The sequence below is a fragment of the Magnolia sinica genome, chromosome 10, assembly GCF_029962835.1.
Source record: "Magnolia sinica isolate HGM2019 chromosome 10, MsV1, whole genome shotgun sequence".
NCBI classification, from domain to species: Eukaryota; Viridiplantae; Streptophyta; class Magnoliopsida; order Magnoliales; family Magnoliaceae; genus Magnolia; species Magnolia sinica.
Window position 1 is genome coordinate 87553251 of NC_080582.1, and position 24237 is coordinate 87577487.

Consider the following 24237-nt stretch of genomic DNA (forward strand, 5'->3'; position numbering starts at 1 on the left):
GAGGCAGGGACGGAGTGTATTTATAGGAGATAAGAGGGGAAGAAGGATGGAAGGCGTTGAGGACGGGTAGTTGACAGATGTCGCCGACTGTATGTATGTCATACATGCATACATGCAAAGTTTCATGTATGATGGGTGGATGAGGAAGTATACGATGCGGGACATTTTGGGAAGTATACGTGGGTTTCAGATTACGACAATTAGAGCCCATGATTAGTAATCCAGACCGTTGGATTGTTGATTTAAACTGAGAATGGTTCATATAAAAAATGGACGGACAACATTAACATTTGATTTGTGTCATACAGATAGACGGTTGAGAAGTGAAATTCAACAAAAGTTCGCATTCAAATGAAACGAGTATCTTATATCTGCCGCTAGGACAACAGGCCAACGGTCCGGATTACCGTAGGATTGAACTCCAGTTGTCGGAATAGAGACCTGGAGTCAGCGTACTGTATAATTCCTATATGTTAGGCTATCTCAGGCCCGTCCATCTCCACCGTACATGTGACACATGGAAAGGAGGTCGGTACTCTTGATCGGCGTGTTGACTTGTAGCCATGTTCTTTACATGGCACATCAACGTGGTGGCCCACCAGGTTAATGGTCTTGATCACCCCTGACAGGTGACAAATGTACACTAGAGACAAAAAAGCAGAGAGGATTTGATCCATCTGACTACTATGTGAGAAGACGAATTAGCGCCGTCCAAATTGTGGGCTTCATCGAGATGAATTGAAGTATGAGAACTGCCTTATCTGATTATCACAGCCATTCCATCAGTGGATTTTAAGACCATTGCAATCTGTTTGGAACAGTGGCAGGCCATTGATCCGACGGTTAGGATTATCCAAAATGGTGCATTTTTCTAGACAGTGCCGGTCCAATCTAACAATCCTAACCATCCGATTCTCCTCATTTGAATATGAAATGCACAGAATTTTATGTCTAATAATTAATTTGACAGTCACCTATTCGATGAGCATCCGCACCGTGGTTTATGGGCCATTCTTCATTGACAATGGACCCAACAGTTACACGGTCTTGACCGATGTGCCAGGAAGTAGGGCTGAAAGTCTAGCGGGTTCAACCGGACCGACACAACATTGGATTGGAATCGTTCAAGATGTATTAGGTATGGGTTTGAGTTATACAAACGCTCAACCTAAATCAAATTTATATATAAGTTATGTATAAATTATAATTAGGTGTGGATTATCTTTGTTGAAGTCATGTGAAATTTCAGTGACATCGGGTCTCATTAGTCATGTTATTTTTTATGACTTAAGTTGATAAAATACGCTGGATTTCTCTCTCTTAAATAGATTAGGTGCTACGGGGTACAGCTTTTAAAGTAATAGTTGTCTTATATTTTAACCTGTTCGTTCAGGAAAAATAAAATTATTTATAATAAATAACTACATATATAATTAATAATATTATAGTGCAAAAAATAATACTTGTATTTAAATATAATAACTTCATATATTAATGAAAATATTAACATGTATTCACTTGATTGACTTAATCAACTTGACCAAGCCTACTTGGGTTGGACTTAGGTTGAGGTTGGTTTGGATTAGATTAGGTTTGAGGGATAGGAACCTTGGGTTGAGTTAAGGTTAAGCACGACACGACCCAACTCAACTTAACAAAGCCCAACTGACTTTCAACCCTATCGAGGAAGAGACACCACCGCTTAAAAAAGGTCTTGGAATTATCACAATTGTAGCCTTGCGCTTAAGAAAAGAGGAGACGATTAGGTGAGGCCTTAAATTGACCCAACACGGTACGGCAATGGACGTGGGGCCCAAATTGAGGTATTTATTGCATATCCACGCCGTCCATCCTTTTTTTCAGCTAATTTTAAGGCATGAACCCAACAATGAAGCAGAACCAAGTCTCAGGTGGGCCACACCACAGGAAACAATAGTGATTGATCATTAAAAACTTCTTATCAGCCACAAAAGTTACATATGAAGACGAATTTTCCCTTCATCCAGGTCTGCCTGTCCTTGTCAACAGGTTGGATGGCAAAGTAACATTACAGCAGGCTGTAGGGAGTTTTTAATGGTGTGCATTCAATAACCATTATTTCCTATGGTGTGGTCTACCTGACATTTGGATCTTTTCATTTTAGGGCTCATTCCATAAAACTATATCCGGAAAAATTAATGGACGGCGTGGATATACAATACATACATCAATGTAGTCCTCAAAGTTAGAGACGCACTGTGGTAGGTGTGGCCGGTCTGCACCTAATCCCCTCACGAAGAAAAGGATCTCGGAACCATCACAACTGTAGTCTTGCCATTCTTTAAACAAAGGTCGTACGGAAAATCCCACATCCACCCATTGCACGTGACCATCAATCCAGACTATCCAAATCGGTAGGTCACTGACTACCCCTACAATTTCAAAAATAAAATAAAATGGGAGTTGATCGATGTACTCTGTCAGCATATGACGTTTGATAAGCATGCACTCTAAAATGACTACAGTGGAACACACGGTAGCAGATTAATGGTCCCAAAATCAGATGCGTCACGCAATCCCAACTTTGATTTGTGAAAACTTGTATTTTCATTTTAAATGGTTAAATAAATATCCACCTATTTAATATCCAGATAATCAAATAAGTGTATAGTTTGGTTCATGATCCATCTTAATTCAGTCCCATAATTTGGACAGTTTAATTTGAATTACTAGTATCTGCATAAGCAATTTCTTAATTATTCCTATAAGCATGTGTATCATCCATCACACTGCCAGAGTATCAACATTTCTCTTAACAATAGTCTTGTGGATTGGATTTTCCTAATTAGTTTATTAATGTTGTGATTCTAGACACCGTCAACAAAGATTCATGAGCACCCATTCAGCCGAAAAGTCCACAGGGTAGATGGTCAAAATCACACAGCTAGTCAAATTTCTCTGGGACGGTCCATTCAATTGATGGTCTATAGGTGGGCAATCTAGATCTACTAATTATAAGAACTTCATTGGTTGGGACAACTTAAATAATGGTTTAGATCTATCTAAAGATCAAATATTGTAATTGAGCGTACTAGCAAGCTCCACTAGCTTTATTTGTTGGGATAAGTTAATCAATGGTTTAGATCTATCTAAAGATCAGATATTGTACTTGAGCATACTAGCAAGCTCCACTAATTTTATCATTTGGGACAACTTGATCAATGGTTTGAATTTATCTAAAGATCAAATATTGTAATTGAGCATACCAACAAGCTTTACTAGAGTTGTCATCAATATCAAATTTGTGTGAGAGGGTAGGCAGTCTAGATTTAGAAAGATTTGGTGATGCTCAAATCTAATTAATCCTGCCTCACCTGTTGTGTATCTACGAGATCAAGTGATAATGGAGGCCCTGGTTGTAGCTTGGGGACCGTCCGATGCCTAAGTTAGAACAAACATGTTGAGTCTGGTTGAATTAAGATCTTTATGTGTACCTCTCGCCATATGTAGTGTTCTTATTTATACCATTTTAAGGTCTCTTGTATATATGGTAATGAGTCTGCCATATGGGTGGGTATCACACAAGAGATCTTCCCCTGAGAATATGGAAATATCCTTGGTGTGATTCTCAACGAAGATCTCAGGGAGGTAATCCATTCCGCATATGTTAGAGATCTCTTAGTGGTCGGTATATGAGAAAGTCTTGATCAACAACTGATGCCGAGCTCTAGATTCGTGTCGGTCGAGGTCCCATAGACTAAGCTTAATCATCAATCGTGGTCAGGGCCGAGCTCTAAGGTTAGTGTCTCTAATCAGGGTTAGGTCGATGCTTGCAGTTGTTGCTTGGTCACAACAGTGAAATGGTAAATAAGCGATTGAAGCCATCACTTATAATTGGTGCTCAGGTTGGTTGCAGAGGTTGTGCTTGGTAATCGAGACCATACTTTTACCCGACCTCCTCATTTGAGTTGCCCGCCTTGTCATTTATATCTCATTCTAGTTGTTTGGTCAGTTTGATTTTACCTTCATCATATACAACTTGGTTTTACAAGATAAAAGTCATTAGTGTATTTAGGGGTGTACATCGAGTCGAGTTGGCCTCAACTCGAATCGGTCCGGCCACTAGCTGACCTCAACTCGCACTCGGCTTAGCTTGATCTTCGAGCCTGACTGGCTAGCTCAGCTCGGTTCGATCAGCAGCTTCGACCAATTTGAGCCGACTTCACCTGTGCAGCATTTCCACAAACACTTGAACTGCACCTTCAAAATCCCACTGTATGAGAAATAACAGCAATGATTTTCAAAGTATTTTATTAAACACCTAAGCAACATAAAAACCAAGAAAAATGGTATTTATTTCATGTACATGCCTTCCTTGCCACCAGCCACGCCACCAGCCACACTTCGTTAAGTCATTTCATCAAACATTTGGTGAGCAACATCAATATCAAAGTAACCAAGTCACCCAACTGGTTCGATCTAAGTTCGATTCGAGCTGGGGCCAACTCAAACTCATTTTTGAGCTAAAAAAAATCAGCTTAACTCGGTTCGAACTCAGCTTCAAATCGAGTCGAATTGAGCTTTTTCGAGTTAAGTCCAGCAAGCTAATCAGGATAGCTCAGTTCGTGTACACCCTTAAGTGTATTTGATTATACTAAGCACATGGATGAATAAAAGCCAACATGAGTAAATCAAATTCAAGGACAAGCACAATATGATTGCGATTTTAATTAGTAAAGGTGGACCATAGCTTAGTGACCGGAATTATGGCTAGATTGGACCTTGGTTTGGATAAGAGAACCATTTCACAAATTGAAAAAAATGATACGAAGATGCAGATCCTCCTCACTTAAAAGCCAAATCATCTTAACATAATTTAATGATTCTGATTAAAATATCCTAACAACTTAAAAAGTGTGAAAAGACCTTCAACGACCGCCGGCCTTCACGTGTAATGCATGGTATTTTCTTATTTTTAATTCTAGCGTGGGTACAACACATGCAGAGCACGGGAGAAAAGAAATGGCTTGTAGAAAGTGGACAAACAAGAGCATGACTCACGATCGGATACGTCAAAACATCAACCGTTGGATTTGGATCCTTTTCAATTTAGATACGTCAAACATCAGCCGTCGGATTTTGATCCTTTTCAATTTCCAAAATAGTTTATACAATGAAACTAAAAGTACAATATACCCAAAATAACTCTATAATATTACTTTTGTCTCATTCATACTCACAAAAGCTCTTTGCATGATGAGTGGGCTTGAATCTCTGACCATATGATGTGGAAAGCTGTGGACCATGGACCCAATGAAAGATGTCATGGTGGCCTGCATTCTATCAAAACCAATTGGCTGATACTTACCTAGCATGTCTGTAGCAGCGCAAAGAAATACACAGAAACTTGTGGATAGGCAAGTCGGCCCATCATCTTGTTGTCTAGGCTAGACCTTTCAGCTTGTGGGGCTATTTGTGGATGTTGATGTGGACTGTCCACTAGATTCATTGGACAATTCATATGCAACCGCATGTGAAAAATTGAACAGATAAAGTGATTTGATCTGATCCATCCATAATAGAATTGTCTGATAAACTGATTCTCTAGAAGCACATAGGGTTGGATGTTGGCTGTCAATTTCAAAATCATAGATTGGTCAACTAGGATTAGGGGTGTACACCGAGTCAAACTGGCCTCAGCTTGACCCAGCTCGGCCAGTAATTGGCCCCAGCTTGAACTTGACTTGGCTCTGTCCTTGAGCTTGATTGGCTAGTTTGGTTTGGTTCGGTCAGTGGCTTGGGCTGTTCGAGCCAAAATCATTTCTCTGTAACAGTTTTACAAGCATATGCAGTGCACTTTCACTTTCTCATGCTATATGTAAAACAACATTGGCTGTTTACAAATATTTCATTAAACGCCTTGTAGGCACCATTAAAATTTTTAAAAAAATGGTATTTATTTTATATACATGCCTTCCTTACCACCATCGGACACCTCGTTGAGTCATCATTTTATTACACTTTTCACGGATGATTCAAGACATTAGCAGAAGTAATAAATTAAGGGCCTGTTTGGCCGGACCGATCCCACGGTAATGGGCGGGATGGGATTCAGAAAACATCATTATTACCCATGGCAGGGGCTGTTCCCTGTTACCATGGGATGAGCTTAATTCCCTTTTTTGTTTGTAATACGGTGGTACATTAAAAGGATACATCCACCATCATTTTAAACTATTGACAATAACAGACATGGTTATATCTAAATTGTCCATTGGTTTTGTAACCTCATTTTATGGCATGGGCCTAAAAATGAGACAGATCCAAAAGTTACGTGGCCCCAAAGAATTTTCAACAGTAAGTATTCAATCCCCATTGCTTTCTATGATGGGGTCGACTTGAGCTTTAGATTTACCTGATTTTTTGGCCCATCCTCTAAAATGATCTCGAAAAATGGGTGGACGGTGTGGATATAGCCCAGACATCATGGTGGTACCTACGCAACTTGCTAACATTGAGTGATATTAGCACGGGACCGATACGATCCCATCTAGCCCAGTTCCAAGCTTTCCCACTCTTCCCAAACATGGAGTGGAATTGGCACAGTACCAAATGCAATTCCATCCCACCTAAGCCCATCTAATCCAACCGGCCAAACAGGCGCTAAATGATTCAGCGTATAAGTAGAAGTATTAACTTACGGTGCTACATTAGGGATCTTTCTGGTATATACTTCATAGAGAGAAAAAATTGATACTCTGGCGGAGTGTGATGGATGATGCTCTGGCAATTTGAAATTATTTAGAAAATACCATATAAGTAATTTAAGTTAAATGATCTAGCCCCAGTATAAATGTATTATGAAAAATATGGTCATTTGATAATTTGATAATTGAATTGATAGACATTTTTTGGACAGCTAAAATTGAGATATATTCAATGGTTGGATCTCAATAAACTGATGTCCACGAATGAGTGGTTAGGATTGTTTAGTGAATTCAATTTTGAAATAGTCCACAATCTAATTGGCTTGATATGAGGTTATTAATGCTTGGTACACAATTTTAAATGCCTGCTTATCAAGGGTCATGCTCTACCAGAGTATGAAATAACTTCCCTTCCACGAAGGGCACATGATCACCGGTTACATTGTCCAGATACATTGAACCTCGCTTTTCTTGCCTCGGAGGGGCCACCTTCTGGTTGGGTCGACTTCTATTTTCCTGGAAAACTGCAGCCAGAAGTCTCGTATAAAGGATGTCCAGGTTCGATGTATCTACCTAAAAGTGGGCCCCGTTTCCGACGTTTACGCAATGAAGAACCACGGCTGCATGTAGTCCATGGGCATGCATGCCGCATATATGTAACTCGCATGCATACATGAGTCTCCGTTATCTATTCATAAGGTGCGCTCATATGGTACACCGAGATGCTGTGGGTCCCACTTCAAATTTACATCAGATCCATCACGTTCACTAGATTCGTACTTTTAAATTTATTATATAGAATAAAAATGATCCTAAGTGGGCCACACCACAAGCAAATGTTGAGAGGGGACACACAACCAATAAAACCTTCCCACTATTTTTAGGATTCATCTTGTTGTAGATAATCTATCTAATCCATTCATTAGATGTGTATCACTGGGATTAAGATGAAAACCAAAGATAATAACAATTAAAATTGTAGGTAGGCCACAAGAAGTTAATTGAATGGTTCCTGCATGTAAAAACATTGTGCCCTGTGTTTTGGCCCAAAAAAAATCTGGTTCTGCTCGATTTTTGGTTTCTACGGTGTGAAGAGTGGGAAGAATCAGATGGACGTAGTGGATCAGATATGTAGCTTATATAAACCTATGGTAGATCCGCTTACCATATGAGTGCACCTAATTCACCTTATTTTTGCTCAGATTCCACCTTCCACCGAACTGAGGAAAGGATTAGGTGCCGCCCTGACAGTGGGGCCCACCTTGATGTGTCCATCCATTTCGACATCCATTTCGACAGTTTATTTTAAGAAATGATACAAAAAATGAAGTAGATCCAAATCTCAGGTGGACCATACCACAGCAAACATAAGTGGATGACATTTAAAAGCTTCTCGTGGCCTACAGAAGTTTTGGATGCAGCTGATATTTAAGTTTTTGTCTTTATCCATATTTCTGTAACCTTATCAACAGGTTGGATGGGAAATTAATACTTAATATGAGCATTAAAGAAGGCCTCAGGATGTTTTTCGTGGTGGACGTTAAATCATCACTATTTCATGTGGTATGGTCTACAAGAGATTTGGATCTGATTCATTTTGGTTTAATGACCTAAGATCTCCCAAAACGGATGAACGGCGTGGATATAGGATACGTACATCAATATGGGCCCCATGGTCAGGGCTGCACCTAATCCGCTCCAACCGAACTCGTTACCACCTGGGAATATCTAAGTTGTCCAGTTGACTGAAAACGCGGATTGTTGTGGTGAACTGCTGTGTTTTTTTACAGTCCATCTGGGATGCGGATTGCCTGGTCACCCCGCCGCCACCAGACGCGGATTCGGTGGATTCCAGGAACCACCGGGTTGTTGGATCTGTGACTTGTGACTGTGTGGCCCACAGTTAGTTTATGTTTTAAATCTATGCCGTTCATCTGTCTTGTCAGAACCACCAAAAAAAATAAAAACACGTGATTGAACGGCTACCAGTGAAAACTGCTAATGACCCACAGTAATGTTTATTCCATCTAATATGCTAATAAGGTCACAAATATAGCTAAAAAGGTAAACACAAATATCAACCTGATACAAATTTTTTATAACCCTCAAAAAATTTTAACGGTGAGAATTCAATATTGTTTCATGTGGTATGGTCCACTTGATGTTTGGATCTACTTTAATTTTCAGTGCGGCATGGATTCCCAGAGATTAGTGGATCCTTGATTGTGGGGGCCATTGTGATGTATGTGTCTTACATACACGCCGTTTATCTATTTTGACAACTTGGGTTAGTGCATTACCTAAAAAATGAAGCAAATCCAAATCTTAAATAGACCACACCATAAGAAATAGTGGTGATTGATTAATTATCCATCCTTTTTTAAGGCAAACAGAATGTTTAAGGTCCCAAGGACTTAGACGATGGCACCACACAAGTATTAGCTTCATTGGAACTTTTGTAGCATATAAAAGTAGATCCTTTAGGGCCGGTTCGGCCGGCGAATTCCATGGGATTAGGAGGGATGGGATGGATTTTAAGGTAATTTTAAGGGTGTCAGTGTATTGGTTTAAGATCCATGAGATTGCTATATCTCGGGACAAGTTCACTAGGTCTATTTGGCACGCCCTACATATCTAGGGATTTTACCTTCCAATCCACAAAGGGATTGGATCAATTTTAAGGTAATGATGGTGATGACAGTGGATTGTTTTAATATCCATGGGATTACTTATATCCCGGGACAAGTTCACCGGGTTTATTTGACTCGTCATGTTTATCCCAAGATATCGGGATCCCATCCCTCCTAATACCATAGGATTGGTGCGGGCCCTTAGTGCCGTTCACTTAGGGCATGTTTGGGCGGTGGGATTAGGACGGATTAGGTGGGATGGGATTCATCTGGTCTCGTGCCAATTCCACTCTATGTTTGGAAAGAATGGAAAAGCTTGGAATTAGATCAGATGGAATTGCATTGGTCCCATACCAATTTCACTCAATGTTAGCAAGTTGTGTAAGTCCCACCATGATGTGTGGGCTATATCCACATCGTCCACCCATTTGCATGGGCCAAAAAATCAGGTAAATCTAAAGCTCAAGTGGACCCCACCATAGAAGGCAACGGGGATTGAATACTTACAGTTAAAAACTTCTTTGGGGCTACATAAGTTTTGGATTTACCTCATTTTTAGGCCCATGCCATAAAATAAGATTGCAAAACAATTGCATGGTGTAGATATAACACGTGTGTTATTCTCAATAATTTCAAATGGACCACCCTATTACCAATAAAGCATGGCATTAATCTTATCCCATGGCAACAGGGAACAATCCCTGTAACTACAGGTAATAATTATGTTTTTTGAATCCCATCCCACCTAATTCCTTCTAATCCCAACGCCCAAACAGGCTGATTTGGATCTAATTGGCTTTTGAGATGTTGCTCTAAAAGAAGCAGTCAAAACAAAAACATGCTATGGATGTAAGGCATATATATCACAAAGGACCCCAAAGATTCACCCATCTTGGTGGATCTTGAAGAGGCCTCCTTCAATTTTAGGCCTGTGCCCTAAAATGAGAGGGCAAAATGAGCATACGATGTGGATATATATATATATATATATATATATATATATATATATATATATATATATATATATATATATATATATATATCAGGCTGCTTTATTCATTCCCTTCATCCATCCACTAGCTTAAAATTGAAACATATCAGATCCCAGTAAACCCTGAGGTAAGAAAGTTTGGAAGATGATGTACATCCTTGTCGCCTTTCAATGACATACATTGTCATCTAATCAGCTCATAAGGTCACAAGGATACAAATATCAGCTTGATCGAGTACTTCTATGATCCTCAGGAAGTTTTCAGCTGTGAGTGTTTAATTCTTATAATTTCCTAGCGTGTGGTCTATTGAGCTTTGGATGTGCTTTAATTTTCCTCCTTTATTCTCTAAAATGAGCTGGAAAAATAGATAAACGGTATGGATAAAACATATACATTAAAGTGGGTCCAATGGAGTCCTGCCATGGAATCCAGGTTGGTTCAACTACTTATTTTCAAGATACTGAGAAGTGAGAAGGAGTTCTTAGTTCAATGCAGGTTTTGGAATTTGGCCGGTGGTTCCTATCATGAGTGGTCTAGATTGATTTATACATGGACACGTGTATGAAGATGATGGAGCATGTGATGGATGAAGGCGGCCTTGCTACTTTTGCGGTCGGTCATTTGATTCCCATTTCTCAAGCTTCTTTGATAAATAGGTCGGCTGGTAGTGTTATTTATACTCTGACAGACTGTGATGGGTGATACACAGGCAGTCGGAAAATTGTACGCGGTGCATAGATAACTCAAAATAAACCAGCTAAATTGTGGATCTCACTTCCTCTTAATCATGTTCTCAAAAGTAGATTGGTTGATTATAACCTCTGATTTGTGAACTTTGAAACAGGACCAACAGATATTTTTATTTTCATTCTTAGCCGTCCAATTAGTGTCCACCTATCAGGTAGTCAGCTGATCATATAACTTATTTCAAAAAGCATCTTGGACACATGACTTAAAAAGTTATTTTGCGCTTGTAGGCCATTTATGCAATTTCCAAGTACCGGCATATCAACCATATCACTCCTCCAGAGTATCAACCCTTTTTCTGCTGCCTACTCTGCAACTGCATTAATAAATGCCGTGGGTTATCTTCTTATGAAGTGGATTGTGTCTTAGTCCGCCCATATCTATCTGAAATCCGGGGAAGCGGATTGGCTGGTGTACTACACATCAGCTATATAGCTGCTGTAGGTACGTGTCGTGCGAAGACGGACACCGACACTTCTCGAGCTGCGAGTTGTACCAACGGTTCAAAGGATATCAAAGTTATATGGCCCCACAGTTATACATTTATTATATCTAAGCCGTTCATCTATTTTTAGAGATCATTTTAGAGCATTATACAAAAATGAATCATATCCAAAGATCAAGTGGACCACACCACAAGTAGCATCGGAGATAATAATTTTCACCGTGAAGCAATTCGTAGGGCCTACTATAATGTTTGTGTTTCATCTAATCTGTTCATAAGGTCACAAATACCTGAATTAAGAAGAAATACAAATTTTATATTGATCCAAAACTTCTGTGACCTCAAAAAGGGTTTCAATGGTAGACGTTAAATCTCCCATTGCTTTTCGCAGTGTGGTCCACTTAATAGTTAGAACTATCTTATTTTTCATCTCAAGCCTTAATACAATGAAAAAAATAGATGAATGATTTAAATATAATACATACCTTATAATCAGACCCACATTACTTACTGATGTCATACAGCAGCCATGCAGCTGATGCGAGTACACCAGCCAATCTGCTTTGAAATACGGGTAGAGTAAATTTGTTTTGGAGACTACCGTTATTTATTTGTTTATTCACATTGTCACATATGATTTTAAAGTAAGAGCTAAAAATTAAAATAGATCGGACACTCAAATGAACATGAGCTGACGAAATGAATACATGGCATTAAGCATATAAATTATTTGATTAGTGGCTATGAAATGGATGGTTAAAAGTAAATGGGTGAGTAGTACAAAATCAAAAGAAAAAAACTAGATGTTTAATATTATCTCATCAGTCTTTTTCCATCACACTCCATCTAAAACTGGTTCTACGGTTTGGATCATCTGAATTTCAAAAAAAGAACATTGTATGTACGTTTGAAGAGTCATCACTAATTTTTGAAGGTGGAGAACTAACATAGATGTATAGCCTAAAATTTCTACATGAGCCATGATTTAAAGACCTGGTGACTTGACCCGGCTCCATTGGTCGTGAGTGGAGTCGGGCTCACCTGGGTAAAGGCTAGAAAGGTCAGATTCACTCCTGACTCGGGTTATCAAGCCGGACTAGGTTCGAACAAATCATGAGTCGACTCAGGTGAGTCAAATCAGACTCGTCTGCTTCTTAAAGCTAGGTGTCTAGCTAAATTAGCCACACGAAGAAAGTAAAACCCGGAAGAAATCAAGCGTTGAAGACTGCCTAGTTTTATTTTTATTTATTTATTATTATTATCATTTTATGTTCACCATGTAAACACGGTGTTATTTTGAAACTTTCAGCGGACAGAATGTGGAAATGTTCTAAATTCCACCTACACACACACACACAAAGAACTGCTTAATTCATATGGAATTTACAATTCAATACCTTTTTATAAAAGGTTTCCAAGAAGCTACTCCCACTACCTTTAGTCATGTTAGCATGTTAGCAAATGAGTGGATGGCCCCCCACCATGATGTTTATTTTAAAATTGAGTCCGGCCATCAAGTATGCCATCACATGTCGGGGCAAGGGTCAAAAATCAATTCCATTTGTGATACAAGTGGATCATATGATTGAAAACAGTGTACAGGACAATGCTTACACTCCAAACTGTTTCCATTAGCCTATGTCAATCATGGAGGGATATGATTTTTTGTCCATAAGCCTAAGTTTTTGTGTGGAGTCGACTGGTCAGAGTGGATTTCATATAATAATAATGGTGGGCCCATTAAAAGGGTCAGAGTGGATCTTAGGTAAATGTTATGGTGGGCCCATTAAGATCGAGACAAACATAGATTCCATATTTTCCTTCTTGAACGCTCTTTTTACCGTTCATGATGGAGGCAGGACTTGATTTTTAGCATGGCCCACAATGGCGTGTATGAGCAATGACTTTGACCATTAGATGGGCAATCCTAATTTAGGCTAAAATAAAAAAATCAAACTTACTTGTGATTTAGATGGCCCAACACAAAGAAAGTAGTTGGAGGACCCTTTATTTTTCCAGGGTCCACCAGAATAATTATATGAAATCCACTCCCATCATTAGATGCCCTACTTAAATTTAGGCATGTGCCCTGAAACTCAAGCCCACCCATGATTCATATAAGCCATGCCAAGGAAAATAATTTGGAGGGCGATAACTGCCCTATACATAGTTTTCAATAATGTAGTCCACCTGAATCATTGATGAGAGTGATTTTTTGGTAACTTGCCTAACACGAGGTGATACACATGGTGTTCGGGGTGATTTTTACATAAACGTCACAATGGGGCTCACCATAGTAGTGGACTCATTTACTTTCACACTCATCAATCCATCATTTTAAAAAAATCTAATAAATGTAAGTCAAGGTAGTAGAATGATAAGTATATGAATTAAGGAGGTATCATTTTGAAAACCTTTTAAAAGAAAGGTACTGAAATATAAATTCTATATTAATTAGGTAGTTCTTTGTGGTGCACCTGCATCATGACCTTATTTTCACGCCACATAAATGATGGAGTTGGGCGCACCTAATTTTAGCCTCGATTTTAAATGAATATGTTTTTATAGGGATGTGTTAAGGGCAGGGCTGCAATTGGTAGAGTTGTCTTATTAGGCTTTTAGGGCCGACCTTTGTTGGCATGTTGGGCTTGGGGGTTGGGTTTGGAAGTAAAACTCACACAAGTTCATTAATGGTGTCAGAGGCTGACCTAGATGCCCTGTTTGGTAAACATTTAAAATTGATTTAATCTCATTTCAGGTAACATCATTTATGTATTAGATATCTTGATCTCTAATACATAACAAATTTACATAAAAAAATACATTAATTATATATTAGAGATCAAAATCTCTATGCAGTAATTATTGTTAACTAAAATGAAATGAACACATTTTTAGGCATCCACGCCTTAGGATTATTAAATACATGTTTGATTGAAAGTAATTGCAATGAATTTGAGCTTCTTTGGTATTAATTACTTTAGAGATTACATTGGTATTACTGTGATAGCTACCTCTTTTGGGTAGATTTTAACCTCTGAAATGAAGTAGAGTATATGGGCCCCACCATGATGTGTATGTTTACCTAAATCGACTAATCATTTTAATGGATCATTTTAGGACGAGCTAAAAAATGAGACAGATTCAAAACTAAGTAGAACACACCATAGGAAGCAATGGAAATTCTCACACCCCTTGTTGAACCCTTAGTAGGGCCCATAGGGCTCACAATCCAAACTGTTCATAAGGTCATACAAACACACAAATGTTAGCTTTTCCAAAATTTCTATAGCCCCACACAATTTTAAATGGTTATCATTCAATTCTCATTACCTTCTATGGTGTGGCCCAGTTGAGATTTGTGTTTACCTGATTTTTGGCTCATGTCCTAAATTCTAACTGGAAAAAAAAAATGAAAGGAGAGCATAGACGCATAGACATAACATATATATCATGGTGGGGCTGCGGAGTTTTGGCTTAGAAGCCAACCTCGTGATATTGAGTAACATGTGTGAAACAAAATAATTATGATTTTACCTCAAATGAATATAAATTAAGGGTAATAATTATGTTTTTTAAAAAGCTCGGAATAGTTTATTAAATGGATGGTTAGGATTTACCAATCAGTACTGTGCTTTCTTTATAATGTACTGTGGCTAAATGAACGCACCAGATGGAAAGTCTAGATTCATCGTCCTTAGGCCCACACATACCTTTGGGTGGGAACAAACCAGGAAAGGTTGGCTGCACGCGGACCCGAAAATTCACTAATTTTCAATTATTTCTTATGGAAAGTAAAAGCAGACTTTGAAATCCCCACTTTCCAGATTTAGTCAAGGTTTCAAAGAAACGACCCGTTCTTAACATTGTAACCGAAGAAATTGGACTTTAAGCACAGGGGAAAACGATGGGTCTTGGATGGGACTTGAATTCTCCAGCGATGTTGATTGACCTGGTCCATTCCATAGTGGGAGGCAACTTAGCTGCGACCGTTAAACTAACGATGTGGTTGCGACCCACCTATATGTATGCCATGTATATCTATATTGTCCATCCATTTTACTAGGACATGAGCCCAAAGCTAAGGGTGCCGATTGGGCACTACCCCACCATGAACGGGATAAAGACGGATGGTCATGGGCCTTCTGAGGCCCACCTTGATCTATGTGTTTTATCCATAACGTTTATCTATTTTGACGAATCATTTAAGGGGATGAGCACAGAAAGAAAGTAGATTGAAGGCTCAAGTGGACAACACCATGCGAAGTTGTGAGGATTGAACTCTTACTATTGAAAACTTCCAAAGGCCTATTGTGATGTTTATTTGCAATCCAACCCATTCATAAGGTCACATATACTTCATAAAGGGAGGAAACTTTTTCCCTTTGCCATAGCACACCAACTTTGTATCAGGCTGAAAGTTGGGCTTATAAGGTTTCAAGAGGTGCCGCATCACCATCACGTTAACTGTTCAAATTTTGTGCCTAGGACATGTGTGTAAAGGTGCGCATGGGTGCTCATATAAGAAGCTGGGTGAGCATTCCTATATATATATATATATATATATATATATATATGGAAAGGGTGCTCATGGGAACTTCCCATGAGGTTGAGCTGTGTGGGCCCCACCACGATGTATATTAAACATTAACACCGTGCATTTGATGGGTCCCCTTTAAATTATGGGATATCCCAAAAATCAGTCGTATATGGAACTTAGGTGGGGCCATACCATCTAAAATCATGTGAAGATATAACTAAAACATATAAAAGCACTTGGTGGGGCCCACCTAAAATTTGGATGCGTCTGAAACTTGGTCTGACCCCTCATCCAAGTGGGACACACATAATGGATGGGCTGGATTTGTGAACCACATCTCGATGGGCCCAACAAATGATTATGAATATTTTAATGGAAAGGTAACCCCTCTCAACTTTTGTATGTGGTGTGGCCCACACAAGTAAGGGATTGACTTGAATTTAAAGCCTGAGGCCCACCATGGAATGGGGCATCTGATTGATGGGGTAGATGTTCAACACATATATATATATATATATGGTTTAGGGAAAAGGTTCAGTACGGTCAAGCTATGTGGGTCCTACCATGATGTATGTCAAACATCAACACCATGCATTTGATGGGTCCCCTTTAAATTATGGGATATCCCAAAAATCAGCCATATATAGAACTTAGGTGGGCCATACCATCTAAAATCATGTGAAGACATGCCTAAAATATATAAAAGTACTTGGTGGGGCCGACCTAAAATTTGGATGCATCTGAAACTTGGTCTGACCCCTCATCCAAGTGGGACACACATAATGGATGGATTGGATTTGTGAACCACATCTCAGTGGGCCCAACAAATGATTATGAATGTTTTCATGGAGGGTAACCCCTCTCAACTTTTGTACGTGGTGTGGCCCAACAAGTCAGGGATTGACTTGAATTTTAAGCCCGAGGCCCACCATGAAATGGTGCATCTGACTAATGGGGTAGATGTTCAACACGCATCATGGTGGGGCTCACATAAGTCACCGAATGACTTGATTTTTAAGCACCGGACTACCATGGAATGGTGCATTTGTCTGATGGGGTAGATGTTTGACACACACCACAGTGGGGCCCACGCAGCTCAACCGCATAGAACCTTTTCCTATATATATATATATATATATATATATATATATATATATATATATATATATATCAAGGACAAGATGAGCCACCTCGTGTTGCTAATATTTTCTTTAAACATAAACCGTGAAAAAAAAAATGTTATTTCCAAGGCTGCTTGGTTCAGTGTAAATATAGATAAACAATGGTAAAAGTATATAATAACGGTGGGTGCTAACTGTTTAAAATATTGACAGAATTTCATCTCAAATTTCGAGTAAAACTCAATAATGTAAAAGTAAAACCTCTTTGGGCCACATCAAAATATGTGTTATTTTTACATGATCCATTCGCTTTTCTCATTTTATTTTAGGACATGAGCTCAAAAATAAAGTAGATCCAATGCTCAAGTGAACCACACCACAGATAGAAAACAGTAGGTTCAATGGTGGGTGTCAATATTATCACTGCTTCCTTTGGTGTGGACCACTTGAGCTTTGGATCTGTTCCAAAAAACTCATGTATTAAAATAATCTCTCAAAATGAATAGATTAAATTAATAAAACACATAAATCATCATGGTGGACTCATAGAGTTTTGTCATGTAGAAACTATTTTTTCCCTTACCAAAAGACAGCTTTTATAAGTAATCTTCATTTTATCGTATATAATGGTAGGAGAGGACATGTCATAAGTGTAGGGATTTTGCCAACTAAGTCATAAGAAAACCAATACAGGTGTGGATTTTAGACTCAACAAAAACCGTTCTCAGCGCACACACAAAAAATAAAAATAAAAATAAAAATAATAAATAAATAAATAAAATCCCAAAGACTGATTTTAAGTTCATGATGTGAGGCCTACCATGTTTTAAATATAAAATCCACAATGTCCATTAATTTCTACACTTGATGTTAGGTCATGAGGTCAAAAATCATTTAGATACACAGCTCAGATTGGCCACACAACTTGCGACAGTGGGAGGAATGCTCGACCATGAAAAGATGAAACCGACAGATATTATAAAGGGCAGGCTTAGGCTCAAGTCAATTTAGCCCAACTAACCCAGTTGGCCCAGCTCAACTCAACCCAGCTTTATATGTATGCGCATTGTATCCTACAAATATGCCATTCCAATTTTCAGTTAGCTAACCCATCCATCTTGAATATAGACGGTTGGTTTCCTTCCTCCAAACTGTCCATTCTTTTGTGCACGAGTGGCCGGCTTGATCAACAGATAGACCATGAACATTCAAGTGGGTGATAGGTATTTTTTCAAATATTGGGCCAGGTCAGACCATTCCTTGGACCAATCAACTTTTTTACGATTTAGATTAGGCCTATTGTGCTTGGCCTAGGCCTTGGGTCTTAAGCCGGGCCCAGCCCAGTCCAGCCCAAACCCACCCGATTGCCACTCCTACGTAGGGTGTCATGGCCTGGGCTCAGGCCGAGCAAAATCAAAATTTTGAATAGGGCTAGCCTAGATAGTTCAAAATCCAGGCCCAAGCCAACCCTAGACTTGGCTCATTGACAGCCCTACTCATCATCAGCTTTGGCATACTCGCAAGTTTAACATTGGCATGTGACACTCTCCTTTCTTGCTTTTTCATACTTTCTTGCTTTTTCATACGCTTCTTGGTAGAGAAGGTTAGTGAAGTATGGGCATATAGATGACTTAAAACTCATAGAAGTTCAATCGTGAATATTCGGCAATTGTCTTTTCAGGGACGCTACCATTAGTCATGGTTTGGTGGTTTTTCACAGCTGAGTTGTTGGCTCAACTGAGCCAACATAAAATTGTGACCAATAATACCTCCCGACGATCTAGCCTAAAAAGCTTATTGGACGATTGTCATCCAATATTGGTAAACAATTGAAAATAATAGCCCTATTGAGATCACTATGTCGAAACACTTCCATAGTAGGCTGTGATTGCACCTAATGGTAAATACACCAAGAGAAATTGGTTTTTGGGCAAGGGCGGCGATGCGGCAACCCCAACTGCCATTTTCTTTTCTTTTTTCTCATTCATTTTTTGTTTCTTCCTCTCTTCCTGACTTCTCACACATAAGGGTAAGTTGAGGCAATCGCCAACCTACCAACTAGGTTAGATACATCGTAATTATCTTAAAAGCTTTCTTCACATCCAACTATAAAGCCCACCTAACAATCTTGATAGTCATGAAGATGAAGAAAATAAAAGGATACTTAAACCATCCTTTCATCCATTGATTGCTAATTTACCATCTATCAACCCAGATAACACTTGAGATTTGTGAGCTTGCTAAGGTTTTTGTGTGACATCCTATCCATCCATTAGGTAAGCCACTTGTTAGATGATGGAGCCAAAAATCTAACGATCAATGACTCAAGTGGGCCACACCACAGTTCCCTACTATTATTATAGGATTTTTAAATTAAATTGATTAATTTCATAATATTTAATTATTTGGCATGCCTTGGCCATCGAGAATTTGGTAGAAGAGATAAGATGCACCAAACACAAATATTAAAAATTATTAAAATCCCCAAAACATCTTCACTTAAATTTCACACACACATTTAACAATAACAAAGAACATAGCATTTCTTTGAACGTAATGATATCTTAACATGCAACACTTTAAAAGAAGAAAAAAAAAATCGTCGAATCCTGTGATCATATCAGCCCTTGATTGGTTTGAAAACAACGGTTGAGTGGTTCGCAATGTGCAGACTAAATTGTCCCCCCTTCTCGCTCACGTCGATCTTGTCCGTCCCCTTTGGCGGGTGCAATTCGAAATTTGAAACCAATTTCCCAATCACAAGCCCCAGTATTGGTAATGCAAGTATGATCCCAGGGCAACTTCGGCGGCCCACCCCAAATGGGAGGTACCTAAAATCAACCTTGCCACCTACGACCGTCTCCGTTTCAGCTTCCTCTTCCATGAACCGATCGGGCCGGAACTCGTCTGGATTGTTCCACCATGCCGGGTTATTGGCGAGCCACCATGCATTGACCACCACCTTGGACCCCTTTGGGATGGTGTAACCATCCAACTTAGCTTCTTCAAGGTTCATGTGTGGCACTAACAAAGGTATGGGTGTGTGCATCCTTAGAGTCTCTTTCACTATAGCTTGTAAGTAAGGTAGCCTAGGTAGATCAGATTCTGTTATCGGATTCTCGCCAAGGACGGTCGAGATTTCGGCTCGAAGCTTACTCTGGACAGCAGGATGGTTGACCAGCTCAGCTATGGCCCACTCCATGGACCACAAGGTTGTCTCTATAGCTGTAAACATTGTAATGGTGAATGTATTAGCAATTTGATTAAGGGTTCCATTTTGGGTTGTTTTCTTAGGGTGCGTTTGGTTGCACCAGATATCGCAAAATTTCATAATATTTCATGATTAATCACTCTAATTTGAGGCAAGATATCCTGAATGGATCAGGTGGCCCAATTCATTATACGTGGCAGATCAGGTGGATCTGAACCGTCCATCCAGTGGGTCTTGTTGGTGGATGGTTCTTGGTTGAAGATCACACTGAAGACCATCCGTGGATAGGACTCAGAACATGAATGGTCTTGATCGAGGTCCCTTCCTGATCCAACGGAACAAAGGCAAAAGCTCCTCATCCATGGACATTTCAAATCAATGAAAGGCTATAAAAAGAGAATGTACTGATACTCACCTGCAACATTGATGTTCTCTACAATATACAACACGTTTTTTTCGTTTATTTCACCCTTTCTCTCAGCTTCAAGTATATGATCAATGGCGCATGTTATCTTGGGCCTATCTCCATCGGTTGACATTGTTTTCCTGTGAAGAGGAATAGCTATGAATTACAATTATGCCATTATCTTTATACAGATATTATCCAGTCTATCCATAAGATGGCCTCTCTTTCTCTCAGCAATCCAAAGCCACAATGGTCCCTGAAAAAATGTTGGGTCATACAGATGATTGGCCCCATCTTCATAAACGATCTTGACCGTCCATCTAATAAATGTGATTATCGAGAATTATCTGGTGTTTCAGTGTGTGTGTTTTGTTGTTGTTGTTGTTGTTTATTTGTTTTTGCATGAAGCCCGCAAATGGGTGTTGGATATTATGGACAGCTGAGATCTACTGAACAGATCATCCACATCTCTTGGATGGAAGTAGGAAGATTATAATTTAAGTGCTCTGAGAGCACTAGATCCTTTCTCATCGTTATGAGATTTAAAAAAAAAAAAAATAAATAAAAGAAACTTTTACCTTAAAATTCCTCGTTAATTAGGATTTTACTTAATAATGCTTCTAGCAATCGAAATTGAGAAAATTTATATGATATCCAACCCGTCCAATAGATATAATCCATCGTGATGTTTAGAAAAATAAAAAATTTGGTTCATCTAGACATAACACAGGCCACATCATAAAACATCGAAATACATATGCAATTTAAATGGTGATTTGATCAAAAGGTTTTTAGTTAGTGTGATTATCATGTATGTGTTTGACAGGTTGGATGTCACACAAATATCATGTGGGCGTATAAGTTTTTAACTTTATTACTTACAAAAATAATAATATATGTGGGTACTTTGATAACTTCCCTTCTCAAAAAAGCACTGCTCTAGTATTTTTATTAGTGGCGAGAAAAAAAAAAATTTGGGCAAAATCTCAAAGTAAATGATAGTCTATCCCAATGTTGTCTTACCTTGTAAACCTTAGTAGTATCCTAAAAAAAAAAAAAAAAAAAAGACTTATCTAGGCCCGCTCGGATGCTCAATTTATAAATTGAATTGCAATTCATCACCATTTTAATTCAGTCTAACTCACTGCGAATGACTCGATGGAACCCAAAATCAAAATTTCCTGTCTTTCAATTTGGTCTTGAAACAACAGCATTCCCAATTATTACAATTCAATTCAATTGGGCATCCAAACATGGCCTTATGTTGTACAGTTACCTTCGGTTTTCGACGAAATAATTGTTGAAAAATGCCAGCCTCCTGCTCTGCACCTCTCTGCACCTCTCCAAATACCCCTTCAAAAATGGTCTAAGGAAAGGAATGAACTCCCCATAATTATACTCAAAGCTCTGCGCTAGTCGGCTCCGCTCGGAATTGAACTGGGTCGCCTGTATGAACAGCGGGTCATCCATCGACTCGAACCTCGAATCAAACATCATCCGATACATGATGTTGTAGAGCATCAGCTGCAACCGCCTCCGGATCACTAGGCCTTCGGTCTGCACACTCTCGTTTGTCCACAGGTCCTTCACAACATGATCCATCTCCTCCTCCCACATGCTCCTATAGTGGTGGACCACCTTGTTAGTGAAGAATGGGACAGTCATTATCCGTCGCATTTTCCGCCAGTGATCACCATAGATTGTGAAGACCATGTCTTGCCCATTGCCCGTAAATATGTCAAAGACAACATTTTGTGGGCGGGACCCAAATTCGACGCCTTGGGTGTGTAGGACCTCATTGGCGAGGTTCGGGTCCGAGACGACGACTAAGTTCCTGGTGCCAAGCTTTAGAAGGAAGAGGCGACCGTACTTTTGGGACAAGGAGGCCAGGAACCTGTGGCTGAGATCATTGCCAACTTGGAGCCAATTGCCAAAGAGTGGGAAGGAGGGTGGGCCAGGGGGGAGATTGGGTTGCTTGAAATAGGATAGGAGAGGAGAGAGAAAGAGGAGGAGAGAGAATGTGATGGGGAGGAGTTTTGAAAGGGTGGTGAGGGAGGGAAATAAGACAATGGTCAATGTAACAAGGCTCACTAATACAAGACTACAAAAGGCAGGTTTTGTTAGAAAGGTAGCCATGTGTGGAAGTGGGTGTATGAAAGAGAGAGGGGCTGTGGTTTTGAATGAAGGGGAATGTATTTATAGGAGAATGGAAGAAAAGTTAGGAAGGTGGGTGATTATGAATGGTTTTAGAGGAATCCATGGGCTATGTTTAAACCAAGGTAGGAAGATTGGAGGAGAGATTTTCAACTCCAAGTTGGGGAGCGGATTAGGTGCGGCACCTGCGTCACCCAAGAGGGTGAGCCCTCATTGTGGGGTCCACCTTGATGTATTTATTCTAAATCCACTGCGTCAATCAGTTTCTAAAGATCATTTTAGGCATAATGTAAAAAATGAAGCAGATCCAAATCTTAGGTGGACCACACCGTAGGGAACAGTGGTGATTGATTGTTAAAAACTTATTGTGGGCCATAACAGTTCTGGATCAAGATGATATTTGTTTTTTCACTTCATACATGTTTATTTGACCTTATCAACAGGTTGGATGGGAAATAAAAATTACAAAAACATTAAGGTAGGCCATAAGAAATTTTAAATGGTGGATCGTTCAATCACCACTGTTTCCTATAACATGGCCTACCTGAGATTGGGATCTGCTTCGTTTTTGGGATCACGCATTAAAATAGTCTGTAAAAACGGATGGACGGCGTGGATATAGGATATATACATCAAGTTGGGTCACACAGTAAGGGCCACTACGTCTTTGGGGAGGCTGGGGCCACACGTAATCCACTACCGTACAAGTTTAGGTGAGACTCCCATGTTAGTTTTGAACCCATTTTTTAAATGGTGGTGATTCATTTTACTCTTATGTGGTAGGGATGAAGAGATATCCAGAACATCCAAATTGTGTGTCTCAATGTGGATGGAACAAATGTCCAAATTCAAGCTGATTGGGAAATCTCAACCATTCAATTAATGGCCATATAATGAATGGTTAAAAGTGAAATATTGAGTGGCCCAAATTTGAATGGAAAAAACAAGTGGTTAGTATTATGTTTTCAGTGCAAAGTTTTTGGTTATTAGCAATTTGGGCCGTCTGAATTGCAGTACAGCTATCCCACGTGTCACCACCGTTTAAAAAGCTCACACAGGAATCAAATCCGTCCGAGTGCTGTGGTAGGTAAAAGAGAAATGGTCGCTTCACGGTTGGTGGATACGAAGCTTATATAGTTTGTTTCGTGTCAGTCGCGACTCAGGATAGTTGGTGTTTCGCAACCAACTGAGGCCCACGTCATGAGATGGTCTGATAATGTGAACCGTCCGTAATATTGTTTCTACGGCAAATAATAATCTTATATCCAAGAATCATGCTTTAATGCTCCCATTCATTGATTCTCA

The 24237-nt window shown here is 39.4% G+C and overlaps 1 protein-coding gene across 1 annotated transcript; it reads right to left on the reverse strand.

Annotated features, from left to right (window-relative positions):
* Positions 1-19624: 19624 nt before the first annotated feature.
* Positions 19625-22960, reverse strand: LOC131217570 (cytochrome P450 CYP73A100-like). Its single transcript, XM_058212505.1, has 3 exons — positions 22055-22960; positions 20788-20918; positions 19625-20386 (listed from the first exon to the last, which is right to left on the reverse strand). The coding sequence occupies exons 1-3, from the start codon at positions 22912-22914 to the stop codon at positions 19782-19784; spliced, it is 1596 nt and encodes a 531-aa protein (XP_058068488.1). The 5' UTR covers positions 22915-22960; the 3' UTR covers positions 19625-19781.
* Positions 22961-24237: the final 1277 nt, after the last annotated feature.